This window comes from Dreissena polymorpha, chromosome 12, assembly GCF_020536995.1.
Source record: "Dreissena polymorpha isolate Duluth1 chromosome 12, UMN_Dpol_1.0, whole genome shotgun sequence".
In the NCBI taxonomy this organism is placed as follows: domain Eukaryota; kingdom Metazoa; phylum Mollusca; class Bivalvia; order Myida; family Dreissenidae; genus Dreissena; species Dreissena polymorpha.
The window spans coordinates 34,598,779-34,622,603 of NC_068366.1; the positions used below are offsets into that span (position 1 = coordinate 34,598,779).

General features: G+C 35.8%; 1 protein-coding gene across 5 annotated transcripts; it reads right to left on the bottom strand.

Annotated features, from left to right (window-relative positions):
• Window positions 1-966: 966 nt before the first annotated feature.
• LOC127853104 (uncharacterized) lies at window positions 967-13,805 on the bottom strand. 5 transcript variants are annotated; one of them, XM_052387311.1, is made up of 8 exons: window positions 13,776-13,805; window positions 12,822-12,951; window positions 11,535-11,661; window positions 7,625-7,658; window positions 6,597-6,734; window positions 5,479-5,563; window positions 3,595-3,785; window positions 967-2,033 (listed from the first exon to the last, which is right to left on the bottom strand). In XM_052387311.1, the coding sequence occupies exons 2-8, from the start codon at window positions 12,841-12,843 to the stop codon at window positions 1,710-1,712; spliced, it is 921 nt and encodes a 306-aa protein (XP_052243271.1). In that variant the 5' UTR covers window positions 12,844-12,951; window positions 13,776-13,805; the 3' UTR covers window positions 967-1,709. The 5 variants fall into 5 exon arrangements, with proteins under 5 accessions (XP_052243271.1, XP_052243270.1, XP_052243272.1 ...); XM_052387310.1 differs by having other exon boundaries at window positions 11,535-11,686; XM_052387312.1 differs by having other exon boundaries at window positions 12,796-12,951.
• Window positions 13,806-23,825: the final 10,020 nt, after the last annotated feature.

The following is a 23,825-nucleotide window of genomic DNA, read 5'->3' on the forward strand; positions in this document are numbered from 1 at the left end:
TGCATCGTAAAAAGTGTGACCCAGTAATATTGCTTAAAATGGTTGAGCTAACTTAATTTTCATCTTTTCTCGTGCTCTTTAATTACCCACATATTTAGGTCTGGTTGATAGTACTTATACTTCCCACAGAGCAATTCGGTTCAAATTACTAATGACAACAATACACATTTTTAGCTTTATTTCAAATGTGAACATATTTATTTAACGCAGACGTGTACATAATTTTAACACAGAACAAGGGCTGTTTGTAAAACATGCATGCCCCCCCTATGGGCTGTCAGTTGTTGTGGCAGCCATTGTGAATACGTTTTTGTCACTGTGAACTTGACTTTTGACCTAGTGACCTGAAAATCAATAGGGGTCTTCTGCCAGTCATTATCAATGTACCTATGAAGGCGGTCATCTGCCAGTCATTATCAATGTACCAATGATTTTTTTATTTTATGATCCTAGGCGTAAGCATTTATGAGTTATCATCCGGAAACCATTTTTCTATTTCGAGTCACTGTGACCTTGACCTTTGACTTAGTGACCTGAAAATCAATAGATGTCATCTCCGAGTCATCATCAATGTACCTATGAAGTTTCATGATCCTAGGCGTAAGCGTTCTTGAGTTATCATCCGGAAACCATTTTACTATTTCGAGATCAATAAACCTATGAAGTTTCATGATCCTAGGCCAAAGCGTTCTTGAGTTATCATCAGGAAACCATCTGGTGGACCAACCAACTGACATGTGCAAAACAATATACCCCTCTTCTTCCAAGGGGGGGGCATAAATATAATATTAATTTTTAGTAATCTAAATTAAATAAAAATTGCTAGATTGTATTTTCCGAGAAATTATCGGAAAACAGCGTTAAAGTTAAAGGGTATCTGCCAGCTTATGCCATTATAACACAAATGTTAAATGACAAAAGCTGTTGCCCGGTTCACGGCACGCGGAGCCTACCCTATTGTGAACCAAAATCTTTTTGTGTATTTCATCCTAGTAGTTACCTTGACATAGAACAGACACATTGGTTACTTTTATGAAACAATTCTTATAAAACTTGGTATACAAATTGCGACATTGTTGCCCATTTGTCCGTCAGTCCATGTCCGAATAGTAGCTAAAATTGAGAAAACTCAGTAAGATTTCATGAAACTTAATATTCACATAATTTTTAAATACACAAAATAATACATTGACCATTTTAATTTTGTGATAAAACTTGGTTTTCAAATGAACTCAGAAGAGCAATGTGATATTTATTTTGTCCCTACCGTTTTCACATGAAGGGATTTACGGTTGACCCACTGTCCATCGGTCTGTCAGTCAAATAAACCTGGATCTGGTTACAATGTTTTCCTAAGATTTCACCAGGTTACCTACTTTTTGGAAACACTCAACCCAGGCTTACTCAACCAAGATGAGCATGTCGATCAGGTTTCATCAACATTGAGTCGAAAAAAGCCTGGTTTCTTCCATCACCTGATGATCCTCTAACACAGCAAGTCAATCCTCGAATGTCCGAAATATGTTCTGGTTCTTATAGTGGCAGACAAAAACAAGACCTATGATTTTAAGTAAATTTGTTATGTTCATATAAACATTAATTATTCCAACTATTTTTTTAGCTCATATATGTTGTTATACAATTGTATTAAACATGGCCATTTAAGTCTTTCATAAGATTCTAACTAAACAAATGAGTTTTAATTTCTTTTAAAACTCTTGATGCAAGCAAACGATGAACGGCAGTATTGGGGGAAAAAAACTGGCAGACAATATGTATTTGACCATCAAAACTAGAGAAGACTGAGATAAAGATATGCAGAAAATGAAGCAACACCAGTTCATACACAGTTCTAAACTCACATCATAGAGATGTTTAAGTTCATGGTTTTCAAGACTATTAAAGCTCAGGACTTTGGTACAGTCTCCCCATCTACAGCATTTCTCTTGAACCACATGAGAGATGATATGTGCATCTTGCTGTCCTATGGAGTGGAAGTCTTCCTTGCAGGATATCCATTTGCACGAATACTCCTATAACAAGCAACTTTGTAAACTGCAGATTGGAAGCCAAAGTCAATTAACTTACAGTGTCCACATTTTTAACTTTAGTTATAATCATTGACTAAGTTTTTCATAAATGTTATTTTTGATTGAAAATGTTAATGAAAAGGCAAAACAAGGGACAAAATTGTCACAAAACCAGGTTTTCATTGTGAAAAAAAAATCTGATAAAGGGAGAAAACTCAAACTGAACTTTTGAAATGACCAAAAAAAATTACCCCCCTTTGTAAGTTTTTTTGTTTTTTTTTAATCTATTTTTAGTCGTGGCGACCTTGACATTGGAGATATTGACGTGATTCTTTCGTGGGACACACCGTCCCATGATGGTGAACAAATGTGCCAAATGATTTTAAAATCTCACAATGAATGACATAGTTATGGCCAGGACAAGCTCATTTATGGCCATTTTTGACCTTTGAACTCAAAGTGTGACCTTGACCTTGGAGATATCGACGTAATTATTTCGCGCGACACACCGTCCAATGATGGTGAACAAATGTGCCAAATGATTTTAAAATCTGACGATGAACGACATAGTTATGGCTCGGACAAGCTCATTTATGGCCATTTTTGACCTTTGAACTCAAAGTGTGACCTTGACCTTGGAGATATCGACGTAATTATTTCGCGCGACACACCGTCCAATGATGGTGAACAAATGTGCCAAATGATTTTAAAATCTGACAATGAACGACATAGTTATGGCCCGGACAAGCTTATTCCGCCAGCCCGCCAGCCCGCCAGCCAGCCCGCCAGCCAGCCAGCCCGCCCGCATTCGCCAATCTAATAACCAGTTTTTTCCTTCGGAAAACCTGGTTAAAAAAGAGATTTACTGTGAAATAAGTCAATGGAGATAAGCCTACTAATAGCTCTTGGTGTGTATTGTGGATTTCACCATGATTTGTTTAACTCTATTTTTGTTTTATTTATCTATATATTGATATTTTCTATGAGTTCTTTACGCAGATACACATATAATCAGAGCCTCTGTTAATGTAATAAAAGTATGTTACTGTTCTGTTCTTCTGTTAATAACTAATCTAAAAAGAAAGAAAAAAAGTAAATTTGCACTATTGTATGAATATGGCATACACTTATTTTTCCATGTTGAAATCTTATTAAATTCATGATATGAAGCCCTAAAATGTTTGTAACAAACAGATGGATGGACTGACAGACTGACCGATGGAAAACGCCAACACTATATCTCTCTGGCTTTGGAAAGGATAATGATTCAACAGAAAGTAGAAATCATCAATAAAAACTTGATGCATCTAAGTTAACTTAGCAATTAGTGAGTTCAATATGTCCTTTAACTGAACAAAAAACAGATGTTTCAAAAACTTAACATGATTTGTCATTTGTTGCAAATATTAAGAAGCACTTACAGGTCCTGGGTTTCAATCACCAACATATGATAAAATAGTTCTCAGTAATAAAAGGCACAAAAATGCAAGAAAAAAATCACTTTAATGTTAAAATAAATATATATAGTTATTCAATAAACGATGTATATTTTGTCATAAAGTACCGGTCCTGGATTTTTCTCAACATCATTTAAGAGATTTAAGAGCATCAACATCCGCTGGGACAGGTTAACATGTTGTTGAATACACAGCTGCATCATGATGTAATGAAGACCACCTTGTCCACACATACGACCCAGAATCATCAGCCCAAACATCTTGATCCACATGGTGGGTGGGAAATGTTTGTATGTTCCTAAAGAACAAAACATGTTAATGATTTATCATTTCAAGTATAAAAGGCAAGCCTTAAAATTCTTAGAAAGCTTTAACATCTGAAGGTTAATATCACCCTGGCTGTGCAGATCTTGGTAATATACCCATTTAAAAAACATTCCTTAAAGCCACACACCTTGAAATGAAATATCTGGCATAGTAAATTTTGATATAAATAAGAAACATATTTTATCTTTGCCAATTAGAATATATCTGGTGGTTGCAAGGTAGAAATCCGTCTTTCTTGTGCTTTAAAACTTAAAAATAATTGTGTTTCTCGAATTGAACATGTACGTATACAAATCATACATTCAGTTTTAAAATATAAAAAATAAATTACTTGCTAACTAGGCTATAGATTTAATGACAATTTTGCACACTTTCAAATTGCATCTATATGTACTGAGTAACATGTATTTCATTTCAAGGTGTGTGGCTTTAATGTAATAAACAAGAGTGCTAAACTGTCACAAGATACACCCGTTTGAAGGTTTTGGACACCATGCTAAACGCTGGAAATGCACTAAGTGACCTAGTTTTCGACCCGGCATGACCTATATCTGAACTTGACTTAGATATCATTAAGACACAACTTCTGCCCAAATTTGGTGAAGATCGGATGAAAACTCTTTCAATTAAAGAGCTTACACCATGCTAAATCCTTGAAATGCACCCTGTGAACTAGTTTTTGACCCAGCATGACCCATATTTGAACTTGAACTAGATATTGTCTAGATACAACTTCTGACCACATTTGTTGAAGATCAGATGAAAACTACTTCAATAAGAGAGTGGACACCGTGCTAAATGCTTAAAATGCACTAAGTAACCTCGTGACCTAGTTTTTGACCTGGCGTGACCCATATTTGAACTTGACCTAGATAACATTTTGACACAATTTCTGACCAAATTTGGTGAAGATCGGATGATAACTACTTCAATTTGAGAGCGGACACCATGCTTAATCCTTGAAATGTACTAAGTGAACCCCTGACCTTGTTTTTGACCCGGCATGACCCATAATTGAACTTGACTTAGATATTGTCTAGATAAAACTTCTGACCAAATTTTGTGAAGATTGGATGAAAACTACTTCAATTAGAGAGCAGACACCATGCGAAATGCATGAAATGCTCTAAGTGACCTCGCGACCTAGTTTTTGACCCGGCATAACCCATATTTGAACTTGACCTATATATCATTTACACACAACTTATGACCAAATTTGGTAAAGATCAGATGACAACTACTCCAATTAGAGAGCCACCAATGCTAAATCCTTCAAATGCACTAAGTGACCCCGTGACCTAGTTTTTGACCTGGCATGACCCATATTCAAACTTGACCTAGATATTGTCTAGATACAACTTCTGACCAAGATTGGTGAAGATCGGGTGAAAACTATTTGAATTAGAGAGTGGACACTATTATGGACGCCGCCGCCCGCCAAGGGTGAAACTATAATACGTCCCGTTTTTTCAAAACCAGCGTATAAAAATAAGTAATATCCCTCACAGGGTTCAGGTCACACAATTAACTTATAGACAATAGGCAATACTTAATTCATTCGCTTCAAACTGTTTCTCTTGACAGATAACAAATGTTCAATCAAATTTTCATTCAAGATCTTGTCACTTCATTTGGTTACAAATTTGAAATATACTAAAATTTGCCTTCATAATGGAAACTTCTATTTTCCAAGCATGCCTTCCACTTCCTTGAGCTGACTTCGTTGAGTTCATGATTAGCAGATGCAATCTGTAAGATTTACTTATAAATAACTCTAAAATAAGTGATTGTTACCCAAAAAATAAAAAAATATAAATTCTTTTGTCTAATTACACACTTTCACATACATAAATGTGACACACGCATAAAGGCCCATAACCATCCAATCAAAATATTCAGAAATAGAGGTGCTCATTATACTAACAGTAATGACTAAGTTTGTATACATGTATGTTTTTTCAACTATGTTTTGCAAAATATTCTCATGCAAACCAGGGTTTCCAATTTAATAAGCCACATGTACATTGCATGTAACAGGGGTAAGACAATGCTAACAAGAAATGTGGTTGTCAGAAACACAATGCCCCCTAATGCGCCACTTTGATTATTTTTTTACCTTTGACCTTTAAGGATGACCTTGATCTTTCACCACTCAAAATGTGCAGCTCCATGAGATACACATGCATGCCAAATATAAAGTTGCTACGTTCAATATTGCAAAAGTTATGAAGAAGGTTAAAGTTTTGGTTAAAGTTTTTTAATTATTTTTTTTGACCTTTGACCTTAAAGGATGACCTTGACTTTGACCTTTCACCACTCAAAATGTGCAGCTCCATGAGATACACATGCATGCCAAAAATCAAGTTGCTATGTTCAATATTGCAAAAGTTATGATGAAGGTTAAAGTTTTGGTTAAAGTTTTGGGACACACACACACACACACACACACATGGACACATACAATGACAGACAGGCCAAAAACAATATACCCCCGATCTTTCGATCCGGGGGCATAAAAATAATCCTGGTTGTGTTTTTCAAGCAATCTAGCTAAAACAAACAGGTTTAATAAAATAGAAAGATTAACTAAAATGAACATACCAGTTATATAGGGCTATAACTATCATATTGAGTATGTCAACACAAAATCGTGTCATTAGTTGCTAAAAGATACAGAAAGCATTATATGGGAAAGTACATGTGTTGACCTCCTTTTTTTGTTACTTTATTTGTACATAAAATGCTTGTCAAGCATACACAAGTTAGTGATTTAAAGTCATACCATTGGTGAGCCTATCAGCTTAATTTTACTCTCTTTTCCAGTCTCTGGTTGCTTGATGTGGCGACTGCAGAAGTGGCTCAGCAAAGCGTCTTCGTTGGAGCAAACAACCCTGCATTCTGGACACCGATTGTGCGCCTCCTTTAAATATAAAACTTTGTGAAACATAAAAATATATTTAACATTTATTTTTCATCATTTTAACCAATAAATACCTACTAAACAAGAACTTTGACATTAACTTAGATAAGAAAACATATATATTATTTTCAATTAAATTGTTAAACAAGAGCTGTCTCCATAGGATGACGTATGCCCCCAATAAATGCTTTGATAGAAATTATGAGCATTTTTCGAACCCTAAACGCGGATCCTAAGGTCAAGGTCATGGGTAAAAATTTGTGTGGGTATGGAAAGGCCTTGTCCATATACACATGCATATCAAATATGAATGTTACATCTGAAGCGACAAAAGAAGTGATGAGCATTTTTCGAAACCTAAACACAAAGTGTGACGGACAGACAGACATCAGACAAACAGACAGAAGGACAGTTCGATCACTATATGCCCTCCTTCGGCGGCATTAAAAAAGTTAATCCAGAAATGCAAAATAAGTCCCAAACTAGAGAGCGGACACCATACTTAATCCTTGAAATGCACGTAATGTAAGCAAGTTAGTTCAAATAACAATGTACACAATTTCAATACTTTCTTAAAGTTAGTTCAAATAACAATGAACACAATTTCAATATTTTCTTATCACTTAATCAATAATTATTATTTAAAAAAAAACATCCTGACAGTCCCCTCACATTTATGTGACTGAACTATCAGTCAAAAAAACGTTTGTTAGCTAACAGGGAGATATCTGTTATGGGAGAAGGTTCAAAATATTTTTGCCATTTCTTATATCACACTGCAAGTGTCAGTGCTACTGGCTCTGGGCATTTTCTATTTTTATCAAACCACTAAATTCAATGTATTTTATTCAGAAAACTTTGCAAAAGACAACCTCAGTGTCTGGACTGACCTGATGCACCAAATCGCACAAGTCAGCTACATCTCTGAAATTATTTCAATACAATCATTTTCATTAATAAAAAAAGATAACAAGAGCTGTCAGAGGACAGCGCGCTCGACTATTCGAGTGCTTGACAGTATAACGTAAGCCATCATGGGGAAATTGTTCATATTCAATAATTTATTAGATGATCTTTCAAAAATAAAAAAAGGAAAAAAAATAAAAATTTGGGGAGGGGGTAGGGGGGTTGAGAGGGGGGTATAACGTGGGGTGTGGTCATTTATTAGACGATCTGACGATCTTTCAAAAATAAAAAAAGGAAAACAAAAAATTTGGGGGGGGTGGGGGGGGGGGGCAGGGATTCTGGGTTGGGGCGTGGGGTATTGCAGTGCTGCAGCTAGGATTTGAAAAAGGCAGGGGGATTTTTTGTCAAAAGGGCACTTTGGACGCGCAGTATTTTGTCAAAAGGGCACTTTCGAGCGCGCGGGTGTTTCTAGAATGCTTCCTCATGCATGTTAATTTATGTGTTATCAATAATTGTAGGAATAAATTATTCCCATTGTCATTAAACAATTCAAATTTAATTACTACAATGAGGAATAAATTAATTACAATGTATTTTAATAAGAGATTTATAAATCATCATATGTAAAAAAAAAAAAAAATATATATATTTTTTTTAAGGGCAGGGGGGGCCCTAGGAAGGTCAGGGCGGAGGTTCGGGAGGGCAGGGCGGGGCGCCCTTCGATTTAGGCCTAGCTGGAGCACTGGTATTGCACGGGTGGAATCCATTGTGGTATTCAGGTAAGTGTTGTTTTGTCAAAGTATTAATAAAATCTTATCATAAATAAAGAAGTTATGTGAATTTAAGCAAAATGTCCAATTCTCAAAGTAAAAAAGGGGCCATAATTCTATCAAAATGCTTGATTCAGTGGTCTAATCTTGTTTATGGGTTGGGGTCATGTTGGAAAACAAGTATGCAAAATATAATAGCAATATGTCAAAGAACATAGGAAATATTTGGGGTAGTACGCAAACTTTAACATAGATTTATCAATAATATGCATATTCTGAGTATAAAAGGGGCCGTAATTCTATCAAAATGCTTGATTAAGTGGTCTGCTCTTGTTTGTAGGTTAAAGGTCATGTTGGTAAACAAGTATGCAATATAACAAAGCAATATGTTAAAGGACATAGGAAATATTTGGGGTAGTACGCACAATTTAACATAGATTTATCAATAATATGCATATTCTAAGTATAAAAGGGGCAATAATTCTGTCAAAATGCTTGATACAGTGGTCTGCTCTTGTTTATAGGTTGGGATCATGTTGGTAAACAAGTATGCAAAATATGAAAGCAATATGTCAATGGACATTGAAAATATTTGAAGTAGTACGCAAACTTTAACATTTGCACGCTCACGGAAACGCCAACGCCGGGGTGAGTAGGATAGCTCCACTATATATATTTCATATATAATAGTCCAGCTAAAATACAGTCAACAATTAAAGAGTTGTTGTCACTGGGAATGTGATCTTGCATATATACACTTCATGTTGACAACATATTATTTTCAATTAAATTGTTCAACAAGATCTGTCTCCATAGGATGACGTATGCCCCCAATACATGCTTTGATAGAAATTATGAGCATTTTTCGAAATCTAAATGCATTTTTTGAACCCTAAACACGGACCCTAAGGTCAAGGTCATGGGGTAAAAATTTGTGTGCATATGGAAAGGCCTTGTCCATGTACACATGCATATCAAATACGAATGTTACATCTGAAGCGACAAAAGAAGTTATGAGCATTTTTCGAAACCTAAACACAAAGTGTGACGGACGGACAGACAGACATCAGATAAACAGACGGAAGGACAGTGCGATCACTATATGCCCTCCTTCGGCGGCATAAAAAACGTTAATTTAGAAATGCAAAATAAGTCCCAAACTAGAGAGCGGACACCATACTTAATCCTTGAAATGCACTAAGTGACCCTGTGACCTAGTTTTTGACCCGGCATGACCCATATTCGAACATGACCTAGATGTTGTCTTGATACAACTTCTGACCAAGTTTGGTAAAGATCAGATGAAAACTACTTCAATTAGAGAGCAGACACCATGCTTAAACCTTAAAATGCACCAAGTGACCCCATGGTCTAGTTTTTGACCCGGCATGGCCCATATTCGAGCTTGACCTAGATATTGCCTAGATACAACTTCTGACCAAGTTTGGTAAAGATCAGATGAAAACTATTTGAATTAGAGAGCGGACAAGAAAAGTGTGACAGACAGACAGACAGTGAGAAAACTATATACCCACTTTTCTTCGAAAGGGGGCATAAAAAATGTGGAGTAAAATATATACAAATGTGTTCTTTTTCTTTGCAGACTGACTTACCTATCAAAATAGTTACATAAACAAATATGTATAATTATATTGTTAATATTATGCGCATAAATAAAACATTTGCTATTTCATGTAAAATTAATTGTAGACAGCAAATAATGAAACAAGAAACCGTTTGAGACGGGTGATGCTCCACAAAGGTTTTTTTGTCACAATATTGCACTATATATTCAGATAAAAGGAAACGTCTTGAGGGGCATAACTTTGGACAAATTAATACAATGGATGGTTTAGTAACTTAAAAATTTCAAAGGGCCATAACTCTGTAAATAAATCATCTAACCAGAACCCACTAATAACATGCGCATCTCCTCAAGGTAGTTAAGCTTCCCATAAAGCTTCATTGTATTCCAGTCAGTAGTTGGGGAGAAATAGCCCGGACAAGAATTGCACTATATGTACAGTTTATAGAAAATTTCAAAGGGCCATAACTCTGTGAAAAATCATCCGACCATAACCGGCTTATAATATGCACATCTCCTGTTGGTAGCGAAGCTTCCCATAAAATTTCATTGAATTCATGTAATAAGTTGCTGAGAAATAGCTCGGACAAGAATTGCACTATATGTACAATGGAAAATTTCAAATGGCCATAACTCTGTGGAAAATCATCCGACAAGAACCAGCTGATAATATGCACATCTCCTGTTGGTAGTGAAGCTTCCCATAAAGTTTCATTGAATTCCCGTTATAAGTTGCTGAGAAATTGCTCGGACAAGAATTGCACTATATGTACAATGGAAAATTTCAAAGGGCCATAACTCTGTGAAAAATCATCGGACCAGAACCCGCTGATAATACGCACATCTCCTCTTGGTAGTGATGCTTCCGATAAAGTTTCATTGAATTCCAGTCATTAGTTGCTGAGAAATAGCCCGGACAAGAATTGCACTATATGTACAGTAAATGGAAAATTTCAAAGGGCCATAACTCTGTGAAAAATCATCGGACCAGAACCCGCTGATAATATGCACATCTCCTCTTGGTAGTAAATCTTCCCATAAAGTTTCATTGAATTCCGGTCATTAATTGCTGAGAAATAGCCCTGACAAGAATTGCACTATATGTACAGTTAATAGAAAATTTAAAAGGGCCATAACTCTGTGACAAATCATCCGACCAGAACCCGCTGATAATATGCACATTTCCTCTTAATAGTGAAGCTTCCCATTAAGTTTCATTGAATTCCGGCCTTTAGTTGCTGAGAATCCAAAAATTGTTCACGGATGGACAGACGGACTGACGAAGCGGCGACTATATGCTCCCCCCCAAATTTTTTTGGGGGAGCATAAAATGTCAAATTAACATGGATAATAGAAAATATTGTGAAATGCTTTATTTATAAATTAGAAACTAGATAACACTTCTAAAATGATTGCAAGTTTCCATGACTCATTGAGGAATAAACCATGTAAAATGTTAGTTTTGCAAATTTATATAGTTATGGGAAACAACTACATTAAATTTAAATATCAAAGCTTTTTTTTAAATTGTATATGTACCGGTAAAACACCGCTTCATTCGTAAGAATGTCATTTGAGCCTAGATGAAGATACAGCTGTTGAACATCCATATTCCGCAAGTCTCTCAACAATGCATGGCGAAAACGATCACAAGAAAATTTGGCACCTTTGAAAACAGAGTTGGCGAATGTCTGTGTAAATAAATCACAAATATACATGAATGAATACACAAGGAAAATTCATGCTTTGCCTCAAGATTAAAATGAAAAGTTTGCAATTACAATTCCCTACAATCTGTAAAATATTCCACACGCTTAAATAAAATATATAACCATGCAAATTAGTTAGAAAACGCAATGATGCCAATCATTGCACATGATGACATCAGCATAATAAGTTTAACTTTATATTGATGACAAATACTGTAATCATACGAAGCTTAGGACTTGACATTTGAACTGTTTAAGTATAAAGAAATGAAATAATTACATCATTTATAGAAACTATAAGTATCACGTTTAAATGGTGGCATTTCGTGTTTTCTCAAAAATGTTTACAAAAACAGTAAACATTTAAACGACTGTTGATATCAACATAATCCATTTTAGTTCATTACGTTACAATGTTGCAAAACTTATTAAAAGCTGTTAAAAAAAGACTGGTATACATTTGTATCATGTGTGCCAGATGGCCCTTATTCACAACAGCGTAAACATAACAAAACACCATGTACGACCTAGACGTCTTGAATATTTGACACACGTCGGCACAAAGTGCTCGGGAAAATTTTCCAGCTATTTGTTGCATGATCATTCCCCGAATTGTCTTGAACATTTGACGCGCGTCAGCACAACGTGCATGAGGACATTTTTTCCGACATTTATTCATCCGCATTCATTTTTAATTTAATAAACAGATACTCGTTTTTATGTACATCTTGTTAGGTAGAAAACAATAAAAAATTTACACAGGTGTAGTCTTATTGAAGAAATGTGGGATCAATAGTTATTTGTCTTTGTTATAAAATACTACGGCATGTAAGTAGAAAATGTGTACCCAATGACTCAACAACGGCAAGAACAGTTGATTTTAATATGACGTCATTGCCCAAATGGGTAATGATCTGAATATAACTTCTGGAAATAATCATTACTTTCAGTTTGGAAATGCGATGTCAATGACGCTTTTATAACTGACATATGGATACCGTTTAAACGGTAACCTTTTGTTTATTTCATTAATCATTTTGTTTTAACGTTTAGAAAAATGTGTACATGTGATACCATTAATAGAAACAAACCTGAAACTGTAATTACTGTTCTATACCATTGTCATTACATATTCTCATCAGAGATTGGCAGGCATTTGACAGCTATATCGTCAGGAAGAATATCCTTAATCCGATGAGCATTGGAGTCCCCAGCAATACGGTTCACTTTTCTCCTGTCTTGGGCACCTGAAAAAATAAAAGGAAAATGCTTCCTGACACAACACTGCATCCTGTTCAAAAGAGCCTGCGTAATAAATCTACTAATTATAAAAAGACAAGTCTTAACAACCCAAATACTACCTTAACAATACTATTGCAACAAGACTAACAAGGACGACTAAACTTGTCTTATGTGTATCTAACTACACAAAAAGAATATAAACAAAACAGATCAATCACGCTTTAATAAAAATAAAGGTCACACAAGTTAAAAAGCACTAGTTTTCAATAATCAATAAGTGTCAAAATTGCAATACACTGGTCAGTGTTCAGTGCAAATATCACTATGAACATGATAAAATAGTCAATTATTGCACTAGTGTGTAACACACTGAATGTGTTCAAATGCGCGAAGCACCTGTTTTTTTAATAATTAGTATTAAAGTGTCACTCAAAATTGCAATCCACTGGTAAGACAAAGTGTTCAATCAATGCAAATATCACAGTCACTATAAACACATCAAAAGTGTCAATTATTGCACTAGTGTAAAACACACTGTAAGTGTCCAAATGCGCGAAGCACGTGTTTTTAATAGATCACAAAATGGGTAATAAAACGCACAGTTGAACTATAGGTGAAAAGTAAACACAAATCCTTCGTTCACTCACACCGAGTTACCAGGACTAGGTCGCGAAAATGAATGCCACTTTGAATTATACACTTTACAACGTCGAAATACACCAAATCACAATTAAAAGATAGCTATTGCAAGTTCAAAAACAAAACTGAAATATATAAGCGCCGAAATGACTTCTTGATCTCAAAACAATGTCACAAACGTATACAATACCGGATCTCAACCGTTTGAAAGCTCGTGTGCAATCAAAAGGGGAGATTATTTCAACGATGTTTTTTCTTGTTTCTCCATTCGGTACCCCTCACACGTTATTTGATTACGCTTTCTTCATATATGGTCACATTACACTCATTCATAACGTTTATTTATAGATGTTTGTGCTGTGACATATATGGTTATGATTACCATATAAGGTAAAGACGGCCAGGGACCAGAGTCGCTCTGGTAGGCTAAAGCGTTTTTATTTCAGGACTCTGGAAGGACTCCAGGGGTCACTGGTTTGAAACCTGCTGCGGGCAATGTTCTTTTCCTTTTTTTATTTTTTTTCTTGATTTTTTACTGGAGCTTTTAGGATCCACTGTTTACATTTATCAATATAAAGCATTTAATGAATAAGTTAAAAAATGTCAAAATCTGTGAAAAGGCCCCTTTAAGTAGAAGAAGATAAATCTATACGGGTGGGCTTGTTGGAAGTTTTACGCAAACTTACTATATATTGAATAAGGAAATACTGGGTTGTTGAAGATTAATAAAGATCAATAAAAGCATTTAATTAGAATATGGCATTTCAATAAATACAGAACTACAATGTCTGCTATAATATTTATATTTGTAGCAGTAATTCTTATTTTGATTATGATCTTTGGATTGATTAATGGGTGGGTGCTGCGAACAACAAGAATGGTTGCCTTTGAGGACCGAGAACCCAAGTAAGCCGAGCTTTTGATAAAAGTTTCTTTCAGTATAACAGCTCTCATGGAATCGACTTGCGCATAGAACTCGTGCAACACGGACAGTCGGATGCAAATCCTTCAGTTTATCATCGTGTCCATAGAACCAGCAGCGTGCCTTCGTCTCAACATTTCACTGGTTGCGGCTGTCAAGTAAGTCAGTTCACTGGTTGCGGATGTCTAGTGAGTCATTTCACTGGTTGCAACTGTCTAGTGAAGCCTATCCGTTTAAGTAACACTGTTGAGCGGATAGATGACAGTCAAGAGGAGTAGAAAAACATAACGTATGTGTTTATTACTACTTAATGCTACACTGAATAGTGCTTTCATTATTGACTTATTGACACTGTGTCTCTGTTTACTCGGTGTTTTCTGATTTCAAATTTTCTTTACGCTCGAAATTATCGAATATGCATATTATATTTTATACCTGTTTGTACAAGTGATTACTCTATTAAAGTATTTGCGCATCCGATTAAACTAAATAGTTTTTTGTTTTCATTGTTTATATGAATGGCAGCATGAAATGGTTGCTATTATTATTACCCGTATTTGAGTTATACAATCTTATTACATCACTAATTTTTTAACACTTGTCACTACGCAAGTAGGTTCGTGTTTATCATGACGTCACAGAGATCGCAATAAAACTATTGCAACACTCGCTGCTAAAGAATGATATAGCGTCGGCTGAATTTCCTGTGTTTGTTTGTACCATGTGCAATTTGCGCTTGTAAAAACGTTTGTATATGTTCGAGAGGGTTGAGCGATGAACAATGATTTCTTTCAATGGGCTGCTGCAGATTAACACAAATGCAATTTATCCAACTTTTTGTTACATGGTTATGAAATATATTTAGAGAATAATACACGACTGACCTGGGCCGGGCAGTGATAATCGGCCCGCAGGGAGCATAACGGCCCGAGGGCTGCCCCTCACTGCCCGGCCCGGCTCAGCCGTGTATTAACGTCTATAATATATATCTTTCTTGTATACTTAATTATAGATGGGCACAGGTTTTGAGTCATAAAATCATAGTATTTTGGTCCTTCACTAAAATTTATGAAGAACCAGCTTTCCGTACTTTTATTTTCATTGAATTGATTACGCAATTTATGATGTATCTCATGTGACGTAATTTAAATGACAAAACTAGCTAGACGCTTTGGATTTAAGGACAACAACAAATCGGACTTAGAGGGGTTTTATTTAACCGTTAAATATTGTTTAAGCATTGAACGATTAGTGTGTGTGCGTGTTTACGATGGATTATTATACTTTTATGAATGTGAATAACAGTGTTGGGATATAAAACTGGAATGAAACTGGTGAGACTGCATTTTCGCTTTCGTTAAAATGTCGAATAACGCGATGTTTTGTTGAATAATTGATTGATTAAATTTAAGAAAATTTTAAGTGAATTGTTCTTAAACTGTTCGAAAGAAATCGATGTTGAATTAAAAGGGTAATTTCTTTGATGAATAAGTCGTTCCTTTGTCAGTCGATCAAAGAATGTCTATCCACAAAGAATTGCCTGCTTACATCCAGTGCTTTAAAATGGAAAAGGTGGATGGCGATGAAGAAATGTGTCCAAAATTTTAACTCGTCATGGAAGCAAATTAAACTTTACGAAAATAAACATGGATATTACACAACTTCGGTGAGTAGAACAATAACCTAGATGTTTTACTTTTTATGGCTAAGACTGGATGTGGACGCCATTTTTTCCAGTTCAACGTCACGCGCACACATTCTGAGGGCCGACTATAAATAATCGGCCCTAGGGCCGAATATTTATAATGACCCCGCAATGGTGATAATGGCATGAACAACTGTACAAATTTGTTACTATATATAGTAAGGTATGTATTATAACAATGTAAACCAGGGAGCAAAATAACACTAAATCGTAGAGCATTGAAAATACATTCTTGTTTAGGAGAAATTAATATTTAAAATCAAATATGTTACAAAGTGCTGCAAACGCGAAACCGTCGATTACATTAGAATGTTGTGTAGTTTTCGTTTAAATGTGTGCCGATAAAGCATAACGAGGATTACGCAATATAACAGTCACTGATGCTGTACGTTTAAGACGATAAACTTAAATACAAAGTACTCCGTTAAGTATTCCGGTAGTTTCAACAAGTGTTTATTTAACATGTGTTTTGAAAGTACACTTTAGCTCACTCATTTAATAAAAAACATAACGAACTATACACACATTTCAACGAATGCAACTAAGGTCGCTATGGCGTAGTAGATAGCTGTACGCCTAGAGAACGGGAGGTCATGCGTTCGATCCCCTTTGATCTCCTTAAATTACTTAGAGCTGGTTCTTCCAGTCCCTGGCAGGTGAATAGTGTGCAGCCAGTCCGGTACCCGAACCCGCGACATTCTTTTATAAAGGAGAGTGCTCTACCGATTGAGCTTACAGAGCCTACTACACAGTTTATCACATATCAGGCACCAGATATTTCTCTCTTGTTAAATTCCTAAACTTCGAGTGTAACAGTGAACAGTGTATAGCAGAGTAACCATGGGTTGTATCGGACACCCTCAGGAAAATTGCCGTGTTTTGTAGTGACGTCACGGTTTATTTCGGATAGCTTTTGATTTTATTGTTAAACCATCTTTGTCAGAGTAAGTACAATAACTTGTCCGATAATAATCGAGGCATTAAACGAACCATTTACGTTTAAATATGTGTTGGTGCACTAGGGGTGGATCGGACACTTCCTGGCTTGTATCGGACATCAAAAAGGGGTTTATCGGACGACTTATTTTCTAGGGGTTGATCGGACAGGACACATTTGTTTACGATACCATTGAGACAGTGGACCCATTTCAATATATTTATCGACCTTTTGACGAGAAAAGGAAATGTAAAAGTGATGTAAGCACTTAAACTACGTCATCATAGTTAAAAAAAAATCATGATGTCATTGATGACGTAATTTACAACTTTTACTATTACTATTTTTCATTGAATTGATTACGCAATTTATGATGTATCTCATGTGACGTAATTTAAATGACGAAACTAGCTAGACGCTTTGGATTTAAGGACAACAACAAATCGGACTTAGAGGGGTTTTATTTAACCGTTAAATATTGTTTAAGCATTGAACGATTAGTGTGTGTGCGTGTTTACGATGGATTATTATACTTTTATGAATGTGAATAACAGTGTTGGGATATAAAACTGGAATGAAACTGGTGAGACTGCATTTTCGCTTTCGTTAAAATGTCGAATAACGCGATGTTTTGTTGAATAATTGATTGATTAAATTTAAGAAAAGTGTAAGTGAATTGTTCTTAAACTGTTCGAAAGAAATCGATGTTGAATTAAAAGGGTAATTTCTTTGATGAATAAGTCGTTCCTTTGTCAGTCGATCAAAGAATGTCTATCCACAAAGAATTGCCTGCTTACATCCAGTGCTTTAAAATGGAAAAGGTGGATGGCGATGAAGAAATGTGTCCAAAATTTTAACTCGTCATGGAAGCAAATTAAACTTTACGAAAATAAACATGGATATTACACAACTTCGGTGAGTAGAACAATAACCTAGATGTTTTACTTTTTATGGCTAAGACTGGATGTGGACGCCATTTTTTCCAGTTCAACGTCACGCGCACACATTCTGAGGGCCGAATATAAATAATCGGCCCTAGGGCCGAATATTTATAATGACCCCGCAATGGTGATAATGGCATGAACAACTGTACAAATTTGTTACTATATACAGTAAGGTATGTATTATAACAATGTAAACCAGGGAGCAAAATAACACTAAATCGTAGAGCATTGAAAATACATTCTTGTTTAGGAGAAATTAATATTTAAATTCAAATATGTTACAAAGTGCTGCAAACGCGAAACCGTCGATTACATTAGAATGTTGTGTAGTTTTCGTTTAAATGTGTGCCGATAAAGCATAACGAGGATTACGCAATATAACAGTCACTGATGCTGTACGTTTAAGACGATAAACTTAAATACAAAGTACTCCGTTAAGTATTCCGGTAGTTTCAACAAGTGTTTATTTAACATGTGTTTTGAAAGTACACTTTAGCTCACTCATTTAATAAAAAACATAACGAACTATACACACATTTCAACGAATGCAACTAAGGTCGCTATGGCGTAGTAGATAGCTGTACGCCTAGAGAACGGGAGGTCATGCGTTCGATCCCCTTTGATCTCCTTAAATTACTTAGAGCTGGTTCTTCCAGTCCCTGGCAGGTGAATAGTGTGCAGCCAGTCCGGTACCCGAACCCGCGACATTCTTTTATAAAGGAGAGTGCTCTACCGATTGAGCTTACAGAGCCTACTACACAGTTTATCACATATCAGGCACCAGATATTTCTCTCTTGTTAAATTCCTATATCTTCGAGTGTAACAGTGAACAGTGTATAGCAGACTGATCCCGACGAATCCACGGGGATGGTCAATGGAGAACTACAATTAACACGACATCAAGTTGGGCGACAGAGTAGTGAAAAATGTGCAACGAGTCGGTTCACAAACCCTTAAACATATCCCGCAACGGTAAACCGTGATATACACCGGCAACTGACTCGACAGCGGCTAAATCAGCGTTAGCCATTTTATGTCATCACGATATAATAGATAGCTTTAAACGAAATACAACTGCAGTCAGTTGTAAAAGCAGACGAGAGTGGGTTCTCGAACGGTTAAACATATCCCGCAACGGTGCACCATTACATTCACAGTCATCTGACTCGAGAGCGACTGGTTCAGCGTAAGGCTTTATATCTTGTCACGATATTAAAGATAGCTTTAAACGAAATGCTGCAGTCAGTTGTAAAAGCAAACGATAACGTATCCTTACAAAGTCGCTAGTGTTTATTTACTACCAGCCATTACGACTCGGGTTGTGGTGATTAAGAGGAATTAGGTTAACTGAGTAGCGCTGTGCGGACAGAACGGTGGTATCACCATTAAACCATTTGGTATTGAGTTAGCCTCTGCAACGAATAGCCTGGTTATAAACGGCTGTAAATGACAGGGCGACCGAATCCGATATTTATAACCGACCGATGAAAACGCCTCTCGGACGAACGGGCAGTATTTACAAATAATTATACTTTCGCGGTAAATTCATTATCAAGAAGAGATTCAGATATGGTACCAAACAAATAAATGAATAAACAAACACTAGATTTGTTTTTAAATTTTATGTGAGTTATTTTTTCCTTGCGTTTTACACGGCGTTTTATGATTTCTTTGCGTCTGCGTTTTTCTTCTTTTAACATGTCGCAATCGAGAAAACGCAGACCATAACTAACAAAGAAGGAAACTGTAAAAAGTATAATGTTTTCATAAAATGGAGTTAAATCATTAAATAAACATTGATATGTTGTCCTTAAACTGTGAGCAATTCACTTTCTGTTGAATTTTGTTTGAATTGTGTTATGCCGGCGTAACATTTTGTGTTTGGGTCTGTACATAAGAAATGATTCGAAATGCGAGCGATTCATTGACTGTTGAACTGTTTGAAATATTATGCCGGCGTAACATTGTTGGTTCTGGTTTGTAAATAAGATATGATTGGAGATGCGAGCGATTCACCTTTGAGTTAAAATAATTGGAATTGTGTTACGCTGGCGGAACACTTTGATTTTGGGCAGTCTGTAACTTAAGAATGATTGGAAACTTTCAATGCAAGTGATTAACTTTCACTTTGAAATGTTTGTTATATTTGTTAAGTTGGTGTTACATTTTGTGATTGGCTGCTGTAGATAGCAACATATTGAAAATTTGTGAGCGATTCACTTTCCGTTGAAATATTATACTTTTTAATGGCCGCGTACTATTTGAATTTGGGTCTGTAAATAAGACATGATTCGAAATGCGAGCGATTCACTTTCTGTTGAACTATTATGCATTTTGTTATGCTGGCGTAACATTTTGACTTTGGGTCTGGAAATTAGGAATTATTGGAAAATTTTAATGCCAGTGATTCGCTTTCAGTTGAAGTATTTGTTATTGTTGTTAAGCTGTTGTAACATTTTGCGATTGGTTTCTGTAAATATGAAAGAATATAAAATTTGTGAGCGATTCACTTTTCTGATGAACTCTTATGAGTTCTGTTATTCCGGCGTAGCATTATATAAGAAATGAATCGAAATGCGAGAAATTCATTTTAAGTTGAAAAGTTTGGAATATGGTTAAGCCGACACAACATTTTGAGATTGGCTGCTGAAAATAAGGAAAAATATTAAATTTGTGAGCGATTCACTTTCTGTGGAAATGTTATGAATGGTGTTATGCCGGCGTAACATTTGAGTTTTGGTCTGCAAAGGAGAAATGGTTCGAAATGCGAGAGCTTCACTTCAGAGTTTAAATGTTTGGTTGGTATGTTGGCCAAATTTTACAGTTTGAGTCTGTGAATTAATAATTAATGTAAGTTATAATGCAAATTATCAACTTTCAGTTAAAATGTGTGGAATGATGTTAAGCTGGCGTAACATTTTGTGTCTCCTTCAGTAGACTAGCGTGTCGATTTCTTAATCGTTTTAAGAAGTAACAAATACATTATTACGCGAAAATGCCCCCAATGACCATGCGGGTTTAACATTTAATTTAAAACATATGACAGTTGTCTCCTACGCTGCATAAATTGTTTACATTTTGATTTAGGACAATGTCGACTACCCCCAAAATCTTCAGAACGCATTCCACTAATGCTAAATGTGGGTAAAGTCCATATTTAAAATCATCGAGGCAACATAATTCGTGCTCTGCTGATTTGTCTTAATTTCAACGGCATGCATTAAAGGCAAGCTTAACATGCCTGTGCATATAGAAAATACTGAGTTGTGTCATTGCGGAATTGAATTAATCCGACGAGCTGAAGAAAGGTTCACATGTCTAGGCTTGCCGAGCCGTGTAGCCTTTCTGAGCCGAGTCGGATGATTTCAATTTCATTATGACACTAACATGGTGTTCTATTTATCATACTTTTATTATTTTTTTATTTAATTTGTTCCTGGTGCAATCAAAACAGCAGTCATTAATTGTAAAACGATAACAAAAAAGATTAAATTAACTGAATCATAACTTGAGTAGTAAATTAAAATTTTGTTTGATCTTTCCCGTTTTCGCTACTCGAAATAGTCCATAAAAATTCCGCGCAAAAGCGGAGTAACGAGACAAAATATCGCTTTATGCATCGATTTAAATTTAACCAGCATTCTAAATGATACACACTCAAGTAGTACAAAGACGTTTTTTCAAACTTAAATTCTTATTTTATCACTTAAAAATAACAAAATTAAGTGCCATTTTGAACTTACAAAATGTGTACCCCTCCGTGAAGCATGATTCAGCATTTATCCTTGTCGATATTGTTAATTTGAGTCTATAAAAACTCTTTTTACACGTTTTACTAATTTGCATAAAAAAGTCAAATATCTAATGGCTCTTGTTCTTCTCGCCAAAGTTGTGTAATTTTTTTTTTTTTTTTCGTCAAGTTTTGTTTGCTTCAATGATGAGTTAAAATGCTTAACACAACATAAAATATCCATTTCCTCATTGCCATTCATCTTTTCCATTTTAAATCCCTTGGTCTTGGTACAAGCTGGCAAATCTTTGTGGATAGACATTCTTTGATCGAATGACAAAGGAACGTCTTATTCATCAAAGATTTCCATAGAAAAGTAAAAGAACAATTCACTATCACTTTTCTTAATCCGTCAATTGTTCAACAAAACATCGCGTTATTCGAGTAAATTCGACGTTTTAAAGAAATCAAAAATTCAGTATCAACGGTCCTTGGATGGCTTAAACTGAATAGTGCAGTTTACATCACCGCTGTGCGATTTAGCAGCATTTAGTAAGACCGAAATCACACAGCGGTGATGTAAACTGCACTATTCAGTTTAAGCCATCCAAGGACGCGAATGTGTTAAACAAATAATTGTGTCCCGATTGTGTATGTTTACAACTGACTGCAGTTGCATTTCGTTTAATTGAGTTTAAAGCTAATAGGTAGTATATCGTGATAGCATAGAAAGCCTACCGCTGATCCAGACGCTCATGAGTCAGTGTCCTGTGTATGTCACGGTTTACCGAACTTAAGCGTGAAAGATGGTTTACTTAAGAGGCCCAATTAGATCACTCTGGAGAGCATTTGCCTTGAAAGCGGGAGGTCCCCGGTACGTGTACCGGACTATCTGCACACTTATCACTATACTGGCGCCCAACTTGAAGCAGTGATACTTTGCAGTTCTCCATAAAAACATGCACGTGGTTTTGTTGGGATCGGTTATACACAGTTCACTGTGACACTCTTAGTTAAGGGCTTAAAAAGGGAGAATGCTACGTGGTCGACCTTAAGCGGGATAGGTGATAAGCTGTGTAATTGGCCCGGTAAGCTCAATCGGTAGAGCAAACTCCTTTATAAAAGGACGTCACGGGTTCGAGTACCGGACTGGCCGCACACTATTCACCTGCAAGCTACAGGAAGAACCAGCACTTGGTAATATAAGGGAATCAAAATGGATCGAACGCGTGACCTCCGGTCCTCTAGGCTGACATAATATCTTCAAAGCCAAAGAGACCTTAGTTGCATTCGTGTAAAAAAAGTTAAGTTTGTGATCTTTTTCATTAAAACAATTCCGGAATGAGTGAGCGTAAGCGTACTTTCTAGACAAAAAATAAACAAAAATACGTTAAAACTACCGGGATACTTAATATGGTACTTTGGTCTATCGCCTTAACGTTCAGCCACACTGACTATCATATTGTGCAATCGTTGTTATACTTTATATTAGATATCCCCGTGTCGGCACATCATTTAACGAAGACAACAGAAACATTCATAAATAATCAACGTTTTCGCGTTTATGGATTTTAAATGGTAATTTATCATAAACAAGAAAGTATTTTGAATACTCTACGTTTTTAGTGTTATTTTGGTTTGCAGAGTTATAATATTCTTTACTATGTAACAAAAAGTTTGAATAATTGCATTTGTTCAATCTGTGAGAGTCCTTTTAATGATATCGATGTAAATCGCTCCCCTTATTGAACATACTATTATATGAACGTTTTATAAGTTTATTTGAAATCGCACATGGTACAAACACATAAACTTGTGCAGCGAGTGTTGTGATTGTATTCAGTACACTATGGCAAGCGGTTCGACGCATAATCCCAAGAAACTAGGTTTCTCATGAGAACCTAGGTTCTCAGAATGAGAACCTAGGTTCTTATGAGAACCTAGGTTTTCAAATGAAAACCTAGGTTCTCATGAGAACCTAGGTTTTCAAATGAGAACCTA